Source organism: Sorghum bicolor, chromosome 4 (genome assembly GCF_000003195.3).
Source record: "Sorghum bicolor cultivar BTx623 chromosome 4, Sorghum_bicolor_NCBIv3, whole genome shotgun sequence".
Classification (NCBI taxonomy): domain Eukaryota; kingdom Viridiplantae; phylum Streptophyta; class Magnoliopsida; order Poales; family Poaceae; genus Sorghum; species Sorghum bicolor.
In genome coordinates, this window is record NC_012873.2 from 55,819,465 (window position 1) to 55,836,282 (window position 16,818).

The 16,818-nt window shown below is 42.8% G+C and overlaps 2 protein-coding genes across 4 annotated transcripts; one reads left to right on the top strand and one right to left on the bottom strand.

Annotated features, from left to right (window-relative positions):
• LOC8056501 (tRNA (guanine(37)-N1)-methyltransferase) lies at positions 7,110–12,889 on the top strand. 3 transcript variants are annotated; one of them, XR_002452294.1, is made up of 12 exons: positions 7,110–7,545; positions 7,696–7,793; positions 8,144–8,248; positions 8,520–8,582; positions 8,662–8,735; positions 9,181–9,703; positions 9,801–9,887; positions 10,431–10,580; positions 11,149–11,255; positions 11,404–11,478; positions 12,298–12,480; positions 12,573–12,889. XR_002452294.1 is itself a non-coding variant. In XM_021459250.1 (11 exons), exons 1-11 carry the CDS (start codon positions 7,142–7,144, stop codon positions 12,379–12,381), a joined length of 1,770 nt encoding a protein of 589 aa, XP_021314925.1. In that variant the 5' UTR covers positions 7,110–7,141; the 3' UTR covers positions 12,382–12,889. The 3 variants fall into 3 exon arrangements, 2 of the variants coding, with proteins under 2 accessions (XP_021314925.1, XP_021314926.1); XM_021459250.1 differs by having other exon boundaries at positions 12,298–12,889; XM_021459251.1 differs by lacking the exons at positions 12,298–12,480; positions 12,573–12,889 and adding an exon at positions 11,645–11,857.
• On the bottom strand, positions 12,934–14,366 carry LOC8072434 (B-box zinc finger protein 24). The gene is made up of 3 exons (XM_002454098.2): positions 13,939–14,366; positions 13,483–13,833; positions 12,934–13,382 (listed from the first exon to the last, which is right to left on the bottom strand). Exons 1-3 carry the CDS (start codon positions 14,119–14,121, stop codon positions 13,125–13,127), a joined length of 792 nt encoding a protein of 263 aa, XP_002454143.1. The 5' UTR covers positions 14,122–14,366; the 3' UTR covers positions 12,934–13,124.

Here is a 16,818-nt window from a genome sequence, read left to right on the forward strand (position 1 = left end):
GGCTGCCTCTGTTCGCCGATTGCCACGAGCCGCCGTGTTTCTTCGTTCCATCTAGCTCTTTTCTTTTTGTGTGTGTGTGTGTGTGTGCTCTGTTTATCATCTTGGTTGTGTTGCTTTTCCTAGAACCTCCCAATCTGTTTTATTTTGATCTGGTTTCTCGTTGATTTCGACAGACATCTTGTGTTGTTTGCAAGATCAGCTTCTTGTTTGGACCTCGAACTAGAACCCGGTCCAGGCGATCGGCAATCATCCTGCCATCTTGCAAGATTGAATCCGAGCCAGCTTAAACTCACCTGGATCTGACACCCTTGGTGATTTTCTGGGCCCTTTCGGCTGGCACATGTGTCCCCTCTTCTCCTGTCCAAAGAAGAATTGTTCGTCGTTGGGTACTTGCCTAATTGGGTTGTTTCTCCTGTCCATAGAAGATAGAATTGTTCGTCCTTGGGGTTTTCGTTGATGTTCTGGTGAGAGCACAGCAAACGCACTCTGTCCCAAAACCTTCCCGTGTTTTGTGGCAATTTCTTCGTTTGCGAGAGGGATTTTTCCAAGATCTCGTCCGCGGGTGAGGCTTCCTGTGATCTCGTGGAGGAAGTATCTAGGGGCACAATAGGTCCAGCCCACAAACTACTCGGCGCATATCCGAAAACCCTAGGAGTTCGGTGACAGCTATATATACGGCCGCCGGAGCGAGGCCCCAACAATCGCCTTCTCTCACCGTCGCCGCCGACAGCAGCCGCACCTATCTCCTTCGATTCGAAGCTCTCCTCCTTCTGTTTGCCTCGTTCGATTCGGCCTGCGGGAAGCGTTGTCTCCGTTTCGTACTGTGCCGTGTTGTTTGAGCGTGTTCTTCCGATTCTTCTCCGGATCTTTGGTTATTTGTTTTGATCGTTTTTCTGGCGATTTGGATTGGGATTAGATGGGAGCAGGTGATGACAACAAGACAGGGACATCAGAACCCTTTTTCTGGGTATGATAGACTAAGTCTTCAATGGGAATCTCTCTGATGCTCTAGCTTTCCCAGAACCAAATCTCTTTTCTCCTTATTTCCATCTTTTGAGATCTTGTTTCTTCTTCCCTGTGTTCATTGGTTGCCGATGATGCATAACAACTGCACGTATTATCAGATTGTTCCATGACGATCTACAAATTGTCACTACCACTGAGGCAGACTTCTAATCTGCAATCTGTTTTCTTTTGAATTTGATTAATTTGCAGGTTTTGCCTTTTTTTCCATCTCCTTTCGGTATTCGTTTTTCGTTATTCTGATACGCTATCGAGAGCAAATAGCCGATGATGGTGTTAAATATACTTTGTAGCGTACCGCTGTGAAAAAAACTTAAATCTGAGGCATTTGCAGTTTAATAATCGTCGTTGTTACATCACATGTCTTCTGTCTTCAGACAACAACGATCTTCTAATGATTATTTTGGATGCCCATTGTCTCGTAGATAACACAATATAAACTTTTGTGGTAGTAGTTCCCCGTTACAACCACAATACTAGGTGCTTAATCATTTTACTGGTAGCAGTTAACATGGATAAATACACAATCAAGTAACATATACTTATCTCATTCTTAAAAGTAACATGTTCTGTTTCCTTAATTATGTGCTGGCATGGGGCTGTGACAGACATACAGAAATGGGGTCATGATTTTGTAAAATAAATCTCTGATAACATCAACCATATGAACAACCTGCATCGACCCTATTCAGGAACCTCGTGCCCCTGCGCATATATATCCACTCGACCGGCCGCCGAGCTCCTGCTCCGCCTGCGCCGGCTGGCCTCTGTTCGGCGACTGCCACGATCCGCCGTGTTTCTTCGTTCCATCTAGCTCTTTTTTTTGTGTGTGTGCTTTGTTTGTCATCTTGGTTAGCAGAGTGCCTCCTCTTGGTTTGGTTTCTCGTTGATTTCAACAGAAATCTTGTGATGTTTGCAAGATCAGCTTCTTGTTTGGACCTCGAACTAGAGCCCGGTCCAGGCAATCGGCAATCATCCTGCCATCTTGCGAGATTGAATCCGAGCCAGCTTAAACTCACCTGGATCTGACACCCTTGGTGATTTTCTGGGCCCTTTCGGCTGGCACATGCCCCCTCTTTTCCTGTCCAAAGAAGAATTGTTCGTCCTTTGGTAGTTGCCTAATTGGGCTGTTTTCGTTGATGTTCTGGTGAGAGCACAGCAAACGCACTCTGTCCCAAAACCTTCCCTTGTTTTGTGGCAATTTCTTCGTTTGCGAGAGGGATTTTCCAAGATCTCGTCCGCGGGTGAGGCTTCCTGTGATCTCGTGGAGGAATTCTGGAAACATTGTTTGATTCCTCTCTTCTCTTATTCATTCTTATTGAAATTTGTTTCTCGCTTTTTAAGTAGATTGAGTAGAAGTATCTGCATCTCCCTTCTGTGTTGGGTTAATGATGTCTCTTGAGATCATTATACTTTTCTTAATTAATTGACGTTTATTGAAAAATAATTAGAAAAATTAACACCGGCTAAAATTTGTTTAAATTTTAAATGGTTCATCTGAAATTTTGAATTAAAGCAGAGGCATTTGAGGAACTAAAAACGGGACGTGCAATTGCTATGCGTAATGTGTTGGGTTAATGATGTCTCTTGACATCATTATACTTTTCTTAATTAATTGACGTTTATTGAAAAATAATTAGAAAATTTATCACCGGCTAAAATTTGTTTAAATTTTAAATGGTTTATCTGAAATTTTGAATTAAAGCAGAGGCATTTGAGGAACTAAAAACGGGACGTGCAATTGCTATGCGTAAGAACAACTCCAACACTACCCTATATGCACTTGGCAAATTCTAATTTTTGGCAAAACATGGAAAAAGCTCCTCCAACACTACCTATATGCACTTGGCAAAATAGGATGCTTGGCAAAAAGAGGGCCAACTGGCTCAAATTTAGGAGCGTTGGGAGCGCTTGGCATCCCGCCTACGCGGTGGGACCCACACATTCAGCATGCACGCATGCCTAGATTGCAACTTTTGCATAAAAGTCCCTCTGATTTTTTCAGAAATCACAAGATAGTCTAAATTTGCCAAAAAAAAATAGCTAAGTGTTGGAGAAGCCTCTTTTTTTCACTTGGCATTTGAGGTTTACACTTGGCAAAATCCAAGATTTGCCTACATCTGGGACAATGTTAACTGAAATTTTTGCAAATCATCAGGGACAATGAATGGCGACAATTAAATAGAGATGGAGGGAGTAGATTCAATGTTGACATAAATTTTTCTATTGATGACCACCAAGTTATTGATGCAATGATGCTACTGTGCTGAAATTAAGCTTAAGCACAATCAATTATACCATAGACTGTCTTTTGGCATGGAAGCATTTTTTGATTCAAATTCGTCAGGCATGAAATGAATAATTACAGTTCCTGTCAAATTTGGTCGAAGTATGCTTCCCAAAATAATTGGTGGCGATGTACATTTGCGCTACTTCCAAATTGCGAGGTACATTTCCGCTACATCCAAATGGTGAGTGGACGGAGTTTTGAGGATTTGAGGCGAGGAGACGAACTTGCACGAGGCGCTCAACGTGTTCTACAATTTCATCAATCATCACCGTGGAGGCATGGACGAGCTGCGCACTGTGCCACCGGCCACCGTATGAAACGACGTCTTCTAGTGGAGGGTTTTGTTTTAGAAATCAATTTTTTTAGAGCACGTCTAGCAACACGTATTTCTTTTAAGCAGAAAAGAGTACAACCAAACATAAACTGATAACAACTAGGTTACCGACGTCTACAGAGTACTAGATCTTTAGAAAACAATTCAGTTTGGAGTTTATATATTCTTTAAATTTAGTGAAACGACTCTATTAATTGCTTGTAAGTAATGAGACGGTGATGCCATTCATTTTTGTCCTCAATTCAGCATCAGCGACGCACATCTTTTTGATTGGAACACCTTCAGTCATCTCCAACAACTTTGTAAATCCACTTTGTATTCTTATTATTTTGGCAAAAACACAAAAAGAGCTCTCCAACAACTTTGTAATCCAAGAGTTATGCAAAAATGACTTGGCAAATCTTATGATTTGGCAAGTGAGTTTTGCATATGGCAAGTGAAAAATTGTAGCCTCTCCAATAGTTTGGCATATGAGCTTGGCAAAATTAAAAAAGTAGGCCCACTTTCTAACCTCCATCAACTCGATCCTGGCAAAAAGTGCGTCAGGCTGTTTGTTTGAATGGCCGGCAACAAGTGCGTGAGGCCAATGTTTTTTTGCTGATCAAATCAGTTTGATCAAATCAGCTGTCCATCACAGAATCAGCAAATGATTGCCCGGCAAAAATCCTTGGGACATGCTCAAATGAATAGTGGAAGAAAGTTCTCGGCGATGTTTTGCCGAGGTATCGGAGAGTCGCCACTCTCCACTAGTCCTCGTTGGAGCACCCACGCAAGGGTCTTGCTCCTCCTTGGTCCGCGCAAGGACCAAGTGCTCTCTACGGGCTGATTCTTCGACACTTCGTCGCGGTGAATCGCCCAAAACCGCTCACAAGCTTGACACGAGCCACCCACAAGAACTCCGGGCGGTCTTCGTGCCTCCAATCACCACCAAACCGTCTAGGTGATGGCGATCACCAAGAGTAACAAGCAAAGAACTCTCACTTGACCCAAACAAGGCTCTAGAGAGTGGTGGATGCACACTTGACTCTTGGAATTCACTAGAGAAGGATTCTCTCAAGAAATCACTCAAATCTCAATCCTCTCTAGGCTCTTGCTACTCTCTTGCTCCACAACATGTTTCTCAGATGTTCAAATGGGCAAGAGACCTCTCATGGACTAGGTGGAGGAGTATAAATACTATCCACGAAGTCCAAAGGTCAGCCAACCGTTTTCCACTGAAAACGGGGTCACCGGACGCTCTTTATGTTGCACCGGACGCTCTGCACCGAGCGACCGGTGTTCCATAACGGCTAACTGTACCTGCGTCTGACAGGTCACCGGACGCTAACTCCGAGCGTCCGGTGGCACCGTCCGGTGCTCCGGGACATTTTACATGCTCCCTGCGCATGGGACCGGACGCTACCCGGTGCGTCCGGTGCTCGGAGCAGGTTTACAACCTCCCTGGGTATGGGACCGGACGCTGCCCGATGAGTCCGGTGCCAGCGTCCGGTGCTTAACCCTAAGCACCATACTATTTCAACGGCTAAGGACCTCACCGGACGCACTCACAGAGCGTCCGGTGCCCCCTTGGGCACCCTAACTTCGTTGAAACGCGATCGCTCTAAAACGAAGTTTGTTCCTCTCGATCTAAGGACTATCTCTGAGCTGCCTAGTGCTAGGTTTACCAAGTGTGCACCATATCTAAACCTAAAGCCTTGCCTAAGTCAAGCTACTAGATCAAAGCTCCTCTTAATAGTACTGTCAAAGGAAAACAAAGTCCTAAACTACTCTAAGTGCCCTTCTTCACCATACGGCACTTAGACCTAGTCTAGTCTTGACAATGTCCATCCATCCTTTGAAAATCGAAACGATTTCCACTATTAAGTAGTCATGTACGTCCCTGTCCATCGAGTACCTATTACCATGACCTTACCTATGACTTTGCCTCTGCAAAACACACGTTAGTCATAGTAATCAACATTATCATTAATCACCGAAATCACTAGGGGCCTAGATGCTCTTTCAGCGCTAATTTTCCAATGCCAAGTGTGAATAGGTTTGGCATATATGCCAATCCTTCCTCTCTTTTTGCCAAGTTAACAAAATTGCAAAGTCTAAATACCAAACCGTTGGATAAGTGTTTTTAAGACTTTTTTGCAAATACATGAATGCAAAGCTTATTTGCAAAACGGTTGGAGATGCACTAAACTAACTTTATATTTTTCCAAACTTTGTAAATCTCTCCCACGCGCGCGTAAATTTACAAACTTTGTATCGGTGTTTTTTGGCCCCGACGCCGCCCCGCACCGCCCCGCACCGCCTGCCTGCCCCGCGACCCCTGCATCGCCGCCCGCACCGCCTGTGCCCCGCCTCTCCGCGCCGTCGAGCACCGGCCGCCGCGCGCCGTCGAGCACCGCCTAAGGGACCTAGGCTATGATATATTTTCTTTTTCGGACTTTTCTGCAAAAGTACTCGACACAAAGATTTTTAGATACGTCCTTGGCATGATAGATTTTCTTTTCCGGACTTTTCCGCGAAGTGTTATGATGAGATTTACCAAGTGAGAATAAGGAGTTGTTGGAGATGGCTTTATTTTCGTTTGGTAAATAATTTACCAAGTTGCTAAAACTCAAGATATACAAAGTGAAATTTACAAAGTTGTTGGAGATGCTTACCTCAAACACGATACTTTACTTGAGATCTTGAATTTGTTTGTGTCGCTGAACTCTTCATCAATCTCATAGGAGTAGATAATGAGTCTACTTAGCTTGTCTCATTAAAGAAATTATCTGAATGAGTCAGAAGGCTAGGTTGGCCCAACTCATTTTTGAGCTCGAGTTGGCTCGATTAGCACGCAAGCCAGATTATAAAAACTACACAAAACACCATTTATAGATGTGTCCAAAACTTATGAATAATAAAAATGTAAAAGCAACCTGTCCATAAACCTTAAACTAAATAAATAAATTAACATGTAGTGACATGTATAATACATCAACTCCCTCCTTCCAACAAAGTGTGATATTGTCACTTCCTGATAGTTTAAGTATCCTCAACTTTGACAAAAATATAGAAGAAAATATTAGTATTTATATTATACAATTAATATTATTAGATAAATTGCTGAATACATTTTTATAATAAATTTACTAAGAGATACGAATATTGTTAATATTTTTTTTATAAATTTAATTAAATTTAAGAAAATACACAAACTTTATAGTGATATTCTTTTCTGGAACGGAGGAAGTATAAGCAGTACTGCAGTCATACACCGTACTTTTCGTTGTTTTTTTTATAGGAATGCATGAAATTTTACCTCTTAATAAAAAAAAAAGGAAAAAAGACACGCAAAAGAAGCCCGTGGTCGTGTCATTCGTGAAGGGCCGCACACGAGCCTGTGGCCCGTTAACCACAGAGACTCCGGCCCACGCGTCGTCCACCGCTACGCCCGCCGTTTCCTGATTCCCCGACGGCCGAAACCCTAGAAAACTCCTGATAGAGAAAGAGAGGCTATGGAGCGATTCTGGTGGAAAGAAGCGAACAAACGGCTCCAAACGGCCCTCTTTGCTCCCAGCTTCTTCTCGCCGCGATTCTCCTCCGTCCGCTCGCGCCTCTCTCCTTCTCGCCGGCCCCCGCGCATCGCTCTTCCTCACCGCCCCCCGCACCTCCCTCCTCTTCTCGGCCTCCGTCCTCTGGCTCGCCGGCCCCCGTGCTCCATCTCCCTCCTTGGCTCCGGCGCCTCCGTCAGCTCCCTGATCTGTCTTCCGGCTCGCCACTTGTGCCTGGCCTTGCCCGCGGCTCGCCTCGTGCCTATGGAGAAGCTGGATGAGAGCAAGTTCGAGCAGCGGCTACAGCTCTGGGCGCTCCGCATTCCCCGTGAGCTCTCGTCCGCAGTCACCCGCCTCCTTCGCTCCGGGTAACGCTTCTCCCTTGTTCCAGGATCCAATCCAATTAATCTAGGAGGAACAGGAAAAACGAAGGGAAAAAATTGCCATAGTATATCCGTTGCGTTTATTTAACGACTATTTGGGGGCTCATGTTTTTCCCTCCTCATCTGTGATTTTAGTTATCTGCTGGACAAGCCACGGGTTAAGACCGTAGTTGAGGATCCCGAGGGCGACAAGAACCGGCTCGTCATACTGTCTGAAAAGATTCAGAAGCCCGGTATGTCACTCTTATCTTACCATGTCAATTGCAAAGTTTTACTCTATGAACTGAGCAAACATTGCAGTGCCAAGTCATCAAATCATGTTGGAATAGCCTGACACACCCATTACTTCATTACTGTGGCTTTAAGGCTATTTGATATGTTCCTGTGGCTTCGGAAATCTTGACTCTCGTGTAACATAATCTTCTCTGTCCTGATTAGTCTCTTGGACTTACAAATGTTTTATTTATTTTATTTTATTTTATTTTATTTTTATAAGGATGACTTACCCATGTTAATGTTGGTATTTTCTCTTGCCTCTAGCAGAAGAATGCTTATGTTTATGTCCATGGTATTTGGTGTGTAGATTTATCTGACATGCCACAACAGGAGCTTGATTCATTGAAGCAACTATGCAATGTTGATGTTGTACCTTATACATTGACCCTTGGTTATTCGTACTGGAGTGCAGGTCAGTTTAAGATCTTTTCTTTATAATCTGATTTCTGTTATGCTTTGCTATCATGCTTCCATATTCTTTGTTCTTCTACAAATTTTGCATAAAGCTAAAAGTCTTGTGTACTAAAATAAAAAGGGAGTCATAATTTGCCCATTATTGCCTGTTCATTGTCACTGACATTCAGCATTCCCTTTGTTTTGCAAGCTTTAAGCTGACAAAACCAGTATAACCTTCTTCAATTTCTTAATCTTATCGGTTTGATCAATTTCTTTATTTGTGACAGATCACATTTTGAAGCAAATCCTTCCTGCTGGATTGGAGGTACCCACTTCGTTTGAGACAATTGTTAAGTATACTAAACTTGATGATACTCTCTTCCATTTTGTTGTCATCTCTTTAAATATTTTTTTGTATGATGTCTGCAGGTCATGTTGCTCATCTGAACATATCTGATGACTTGCTACCATATAAAAATGTCATAGCAAAGGTTATCTATGATGTAAGCACACTTCTATGGCCCTTCTCTTTCTTAATAACTTGCTCACTTCGTACATTCTTTGACTCTGATTCTCAGCACCTTGCATGCAGAACCCATATAAATTTTGCATAAAAATGGCCCCAAAATAAGTTCATGGCCAAACTTGCAAGCTCTGTAGATCGTCTCGTACAGATTTGGAAATGTTGTAAATTTATCTTACTCTTCAATGCTGGTTGGCTGGAACCTTGCAATGACATGAAAGCAGTATTAAATGAGTTAACACTGTGAGCAGTTAACAATGAAAACATTAGATAATCTCTCAGTCTCATGAACATGCATGAAATTACTGCTGCCCATCTTTGTTGTTTTATTGCTTTGATGATCAGAATATCTGAAAACATCATAAAACATGCTGCTTGGTGCTTGCTTCATAATTCACTAAGATTTGTGTCATATCTATACACAGAAAAATTATCCAAGGATTCAGACCGTGGCGAATAAAGTGGGGACAATAACAAATGAATTTAGAGTCCCAAAGTTTGAGATCTTAGCAGGGAAAAATGATATGGTTACTGAAGTTAAACAATATGGTGCAACATTCAAACTTGATTATGGTTTGGTCTACTGGAATTCAAGACTTGATCATGAGCATATCAGATTAGTTTCCCTTTTCAAGAAAGGAGACGTTATATGTGATATGTTTGCTGGTATAGGTCCATTTGCAATCCCAGCTGCTCAGAAAGGATGTGTTGTGTATGCAAATGACTTGAATCCAGATAGCGTTCATTACCTAAGAACTAATGCAAAGATTAACAAGGTTGATGACTATATATTCGCCTACAACATGGATGCTAGAGTGTTCATGCAAAATTTGATGACTGTGCCTGGTTTGGAAACTGGATCAGACTGTCAAGTTGCCGCTGATGAATCCTATCCTAAAGAAGGGGTCCCTGCTAATGAAAATTCATCTTCAAATGGAAATCATAATGGTGCCCTCTTTTTTATGAGATTCCTATTCTCCCCTGCATACTGATTTTTTGTGGTCCTTCACACACTAACTTTACTGTTTCTTCAACTCTTTTCTAGATGTTCGTGAGGGCAGTCAAAATGGTGCTAATGAATCTTCTGTGGCGAGCACTACTGCCAAAAAGCGACAACAAACTTCAGAAGAATGTAAGTATGCTGTGTACTCTGCAGTGTCGTTAGTAAGTAGTAAACTTGCAAGAAGTCTAATATGTGCTTCAAGTTCGAAATTTTGCGTTTACTAAAAAAAGCTTAGGGACTGTTTAGTTGCCTGCATTAGCCTGTATTCAGGCTTGTGCAGTACAGTTTACCCGTGTTTGGCTAGTACATGAGATTTGGTCGTAATGTGCAATGCAGATTTGCACAAGCTGATGGGGCACTAAAATAAAAAATGAAATCTTCTCACTTCCCCCACCGCTACTAGAACAGTAGACCTCTATTAGAACATGGAGATGACAACATGCAATACAATGTAATTAACCAAACAAATCTGACCAAAGGCAGCTTGCCTATGCAGGACAACCAAACACCAAGATATTGTATATGTTTATGCTGGCTTAGGTATTGCTGAATAAGGTCTAATGCAAGTTAAGCCTAATGCAAGCAACCAATCACACCCTTATTTTCATGAAACTTCTGTATGAGTGTGCCAGATTTCTAACTAAACTAAAATTTCCTACTTGTCTCCCATAGGTGAATCTGATTGCCAAGATGGAGATGCTAGTCAAACAAAAAGACGAAACAACAAGAGAGTGAGAGGACCAGGGCCACCACCATCCAAGCCATGGGAACACTTTGATCATGTACTGATGAATCTACCTGCTTCTGCTCTGCAGTTCCTTGGTAATGTTTTATCCTCCCGATTAGTTTTTTCTGTTATAATTTCATTATAGCATCACATCGTTTTTGGCTTTTTATAGCATGTTATAGAAACTCTATTGGTTAGCAATACCCATTTATGACATTTCTGGACAGCTGGCCTGGCCCCTATTCTCTGCTTATTGCTCACAATCTTTAATTGAATTTCCTGTCTTCTACATGTCATATAGACATCTCCTATGCTTTTGAATAAAAACATCAAAGCTGAGACCTTGCATATCGGTGTTAAATGGCTAGTCTACAATTGAGTTAGTGCACTTGAGGCGAACTTTTATTCTCGGAGAACTACATTCTGTATTCCTTACTTGCATCAGCATCCATCAAACGCTTTGTCTATTAGCAACTAGAAGCTTTGGTTGGTACTCTGGTGTCAGGATTTTCTTTTCTACATTAAATAACTTAGAACTTCTGCTTACAGTTAGCAAATATGTAGTTATTGTTTGGAAAAATATTTTCTACATTCAGTTGTCATTATGTATTTTAGCTACAGTTGCTCTGAGTTTCGGTTCATGATATGTGGACCTTTGTGCAGATTGTTTTGATGGTCTCGTCCAAAAGAAATATTGGACAGGATCGCTACCTTGGATACACTGTTATTGTTTCATCCGTTCAAGTGAATCTGAAGAATCAATACTCTCTGTAAGTCCACTGCTATTTGATTATTACTTAGATGTTACTTAATTGATCGCATCATGACTGTCATTATATGCCACCTGTATCTGTATGTACTATCAGCTGTGAGATAGTACTGCTTTCATTTTAACATAAGCATTTTTCCTTTATGCAGGAAGCACAGAATAAATTAAATGCTAAGATAGCAGAACCGATATTCCATAGGGTTCGTGATGTTGCACCAAACAAGGTATGTAATGTTTTTATTCAGTGTACTTGTCAACAAGACTAGGTACACACTTTTCTGTTTTATTGAACGTAAGAGTTGACCTTGCCCCAAAAATTGGGCCTTGGACCAGATGTAAGGCTCAAAATCAGTACCAAAATTCCTCTTATTGAATGGTATTCATGAACAGTGGCAGTTGTTTCCATGGTGAATGAAGGCCTGAAGGGAGTAATATAGATTTTAGAACATTTTCTTTCTCTGGAGCTTGAAACTGGCATCAAAGTTTCCAGAAGTTTTTCTGTACTGTCGATTCCAGTAGTGCCTCTGGTAACAGTAACTTTGCAGCAATGACTTGATACTAATACATGATAAACTCTCTACCTGAAATGTTTAAACAAACTAACTTTGCTGGTTTCCAGTGAAATCTGGGGCAGTTTGCAAACATTGGGGATTCTTATTCTGTGTAGGCTGAGCCTACTGAAAAATACCTTTTATCGTCTGAGAACAGTAGAGAAATACATGCTAATGCAAGTTAGTTTCAGTAGGGCCTTGTTTAGTTCATCCTGAAAACCAAAAAGTTTTCAAGATTCCCTGTCACATCGAATCTTGTGGCACATGCATAAAACATTAAATATAGACGAAAACAAAAACTAATTACACAGTTTAGCTGAAAATCACGAGACGAATCTTTTGATCCTAGTTAGTGCATGATTGGATAATATTTGTCACAAACAAACGAAAGTGCTACAGTTCCGAAAAGTTTTCACTTTTCGGAACTAAACAAGGCCTAGGATGACATTGATTATTTTGGGAATTTACTTTTATGTTTGACATTTGTTGCAGGCTATGTTTTGTTTAAGCTTCAAGCTACCTATGGAATGTCTTAGGGAGGATGACAGTGAAAATCACATTGAATCAGTTGCCTAGTAGACCATGCAATATTGTGCACCCGTAGTTTTTACTCTCGACCTGCAATTTTTGGATCTTTACTAAAGAAGAAAGAGCAACTGTGCTGGTGATTCTGGGGTTAGTAGGTGTATATATATCTGATCTGAATCGCCATCCAATGGCAAGGAGGGATTAACAGGCTATTCCTGATACTAAATGCAATTGACCAGGTGTCGTATAACCATGGAAGATGGTTGGTGGCTGAAATGAAGACGCTGGTAGCAATATCTGATGATTCAAAGCGTGGTGCCCTCGGTTTCTTTTACATGAAGTTCCCTGTTATGTTTTTTCGCAAAGGATTTGTGTTCACCGCTACTTGAGTCCAAACCTTACCAGGATTCGAGTTGCTTTTTTGGCCATGTAATGTAAAGGACCTACCCGGTACTTCTAAAATACTGTACTGCTAGTATCCAAAGTATTGACTTTTCACATGGTTTTGTTCTTGATTTGAACAAGCTTTGGTCAGAACTCAGGACCGTTTGTAGTACTTTTCACTTGTGCTCTCTTTACCCCAAGTGAAAGTGTCAGCTATTTGAAGCAAAATGTTTATGTTAAAAACATCAAAGTGTCTCAGTCTGGTACTAGGATAGCAACAAAGTGGCTTACCATGTTCACAATTGAGAGATGCTACAGTCAAAGATGCACAACATACACAGTAAAATTCTTGTGGTACACAGCAGGAGAAGAAAGAAACAAAACTCCTGCTCTTTCTGCCCTTATATTTAACCGAGATCAGGGACGATGAGGTAGTCCTCGTCGTCGGTGACCTCGATCCGGGCCTTCTTGCTCTGGCGCACCCCGGCGCCTGCAGCGGCTTTGGCCGGCCTGTAGTACGCCGCGTCGTTGGCCGCCTGGGATCCGAAGAGCTCCGGAACCTCCGCCAACGTCCTGCCGGCCTTGGGCGCCTGCTGCTCGTGGAAGAGGTCGATGTCGGCGAACCACTCCAGCTCCTTGAACCCGAGCGGGGACTCCTTGTGCAGCTGCAAAACAAACACACACAACAACAACACCACCACCATGAGACGGGACCCGGTGGGTGGTCGGACATGGACTGGCGGGGAGCTTGCGCTATCGTCTTGCCTTGTCGCTGGACTCGTAGTCGGAGAACTGCAGGAGGTCGTCGACGGCCCAGCCCTGCGGCAGGAACTGCGGCGGCGAGGGCACCTGCTGCGCTGCCGCGGCGGCGGAGACGGCGGCTTGGGCCTGCGGCGTCTCGACGGTGGCCTTGGGCGGGGCGTGGTGGTCGGAGTCGTGCGCGTCGCAGGCGCCGTCGCTGCTGCAGGCGGAGGCGGAGGCGAACCCCACGCGGATGCCGGTGGCCAGGTAGCGCTGGTGGTTCCCGGAGAGCGTGCCCGGGACGTGGATGGGCTCGTCGCAGTCCCGGCAGAAGAGTGCCCGGTCCTCCACGCAGAAGATGAACGCCGCTTTCTCCTGCATGCGGAGGCCGCGCGCGCGCGAGCAAGCAAGGTTAGCGCATGTCGCCGCCGCATGCCGCTAGCTTGTGCATGCGCTGCTGTACGTGCGTAATTAACGTACCTGGCAGACGTCGCAGCGGGGGAGCCTGGCGGAGAGCGCCTCGAGCGGGAGGCGCTGGTGCTTGCTGGCGAGCTTGTTGGCGGCGTGGATCTCGACGTCGCAGCGCGCGCACAGCGCGGCCTCGTCGGCGCAGCACACCACCGTGGCCGCCGCGCCCTCGCACGCGTCGCACTGGATCTTCATGGCCAACAACGACGAGGCCGGTGCGGTGAGGGAGGGCAAAGGACGACGAAGAAGATAAGGCCGGCCCGGCCACTGACGACTGTGGTGACGAGGGGAGATCTACCAGCGGCGGGCGAGTGGCGCATATAAGCCGGTTGAGGGAGCACGCAACTGGAGCAATCAGTGAGGTGAGGTGCCGAGGCGACGCGAGGCGAGGCGAGGCGAGCTTGTGGTGGAGGACACGCCGGGGAGACTTGTGGCCAGGGGGCTCCCGGCTCGTCTCCCACCCGTGCACTGTAGCTACGCCGGGCAGCACGCTTGGACGCGCTGATTTTGATCTGATGTGATCTGCTGACTCGGCGGAACGCGATCACAACTGTACTATTGTCTATTGGCTTTATATTATATAGATTAGAGAAACTAAAATGGCAAGGAACTCATGGTCGTAGGAGCTTCATGTCAGTTCTCGCGCATGTGCTAGATGGGCATTCTTGAAAAATGCTGCGGTAGCTTTAGCTGTCGGTGGACGAAAATACCTCTGCCACGATAATTTTCTGTTCACACATGAATATCCATATTTGGGAATTTGGTGTGTGTGTGTGTGTGTGTGTGTGTGTGTGTGTGTATATATATATATATATATATATATATATATATATATATATATATATAGGTGTAGAATAGTTCTACACCAAACTACTATACTGAACAGATTTCAGTATCGTTCAGTATTCGTGTTTCAGTATTGTTCAGTATTTCATGGTCCTCGGTGTTGGACAGGATGATACTGAAGGTTCTTCAGTATTGCTCATTATTTTTTCTACTCAGTTTTGATTTGCGGTGTAGAATAATATTCTACACCTAAGGTGTAGAATAGAGCTGCCATATATATATATATATATTCGTAATTTATATACTTTTTTTGAAAGCGTGTCAAGATGTGTATCTGCTAGATCGCTTTTTAAATTTGCTGTAACAGACTCTTTCCTTTTTAAGAAAAAAAGTACACATTGCGTGCTATACTGCCATCATGCAGCATGATCGAGTATGTACTTACCAATGCTATTTCTTCCTTTCGATGCGTGAACGTGCATTTCTTAATCTTCTCGCCGTACGTATCACTGGAATTGTTTGTTAACAATATCATATGTGTGATCGTGCATTTCTTATCTTTCTACCCGTACGTATCACTCAAATATTTTCTCTTGATGCTGTTTGTGAACTTGCATTTGTTTGCTTAACGGATAGTTATTATTAACAAGTTAGACAACAAAAAGTACAAAACACCGCTGTCAACATGAAAAAAAAGGGCTCCGTGGCCCAGTCGTTTTGCTCGGCAAAGGCCATAGCACATCGCCATTCTTCAATGCCAAGTTGCTCTCAGCTTGTGGATGAGATTTTTTTCGCGAGGATCTGCTGGAGATGTTAATTCGGTAATAGCGAAGGCCGGAAATTTGCCACACCATCACTGTGCATGTTTTATTGCCACACCAGTGACTCACTTAGGTTATTTCTAGTGCATTATATCATCAAACGGCAATGTATCTCTCTCGTTATTAATTTAATGCCACATCGACCATAAAACTAATCCTCATAACAAAAAAGGAATCAGCGGACCTGTTCTCAAAAAAAAAAGTCATAAACCTATATATTTGGCATATATCTAATCTACCTATTAGAACTAGCCTATTTATAGAGTAGGAAATATTGTACGGACCAACACAGCCAATTGGAGAGGTGTTCCTGTTCCATATATAGTGGGCATATTGAGGTTTTTGGATATATAATGTCGAGCAACCCTAACAGTTTTGCAAATTTTATTTGACAAATATTGTTATTTGTCAACTCCCAAAATGATATGGGAGGGAACAAAAAGGACATTGTTTGGCAATTTTGACTTGGTAAAAAAATCTACTGGTTCCGGGGATCAACAAAGAAACATCAGGTTGTCAGCTTGCTATAAAAGCGCGCGCATGCAGTATGCCAAGCCTATTCTAGACGTGCATAAATGCAAATAAATGAGAAGAATTTGTCAACTTGCTATAAATACCAAGCCCAATTGCCAAACTGTTGGACAGGAGATTTTGAGAATTTTGACAAAAAAAACAAGAATGCCAAACCTAGGCCTTGTTTAGTTCCCACCAAAAATCAAAAACTTTTCAAAATTCTTTGTCACATCGAATCTTACAGCACATGCATAGAACATTAAATATAAATGAAAACAAAAATTAATTGCACAGTTTGCCCGTAAATCGTGAGACAAATCTTTTAAGCCTAGTTACTCCACGATTGGACAATGTTTGTCAAATAAAAGCGAAAATGCTACAGTAGCGAAATCCAAAAACTTTTCACAACTAAACAAGACCCTAATTGCAAAACTGTTGGAGTTGCTCCTTTATTTTCAGAAATTTTTGCAAAAATATATACATTGCCAAGATATATGACATGACACCAAATGAATACATTATGAAAATATATGTCATGACTTATCTAATGATACTATTTTTTTTGTCATAAATATTGGTGTTTTTTCTATAAATTTAATTACATTTAAAATAGCATAACTTAGGACAACTCTAGAGATTAATTTATTTTGGGACATTGTCGACGAAAGCTGGTCGGCAGTCTACCTTGGGGTATACCCACGGTAGTAGTTTATCGGTAGACGGTGCGCAAACTACGAACTCGATGGTGACGCAAGACACGGACAAGCTTTTT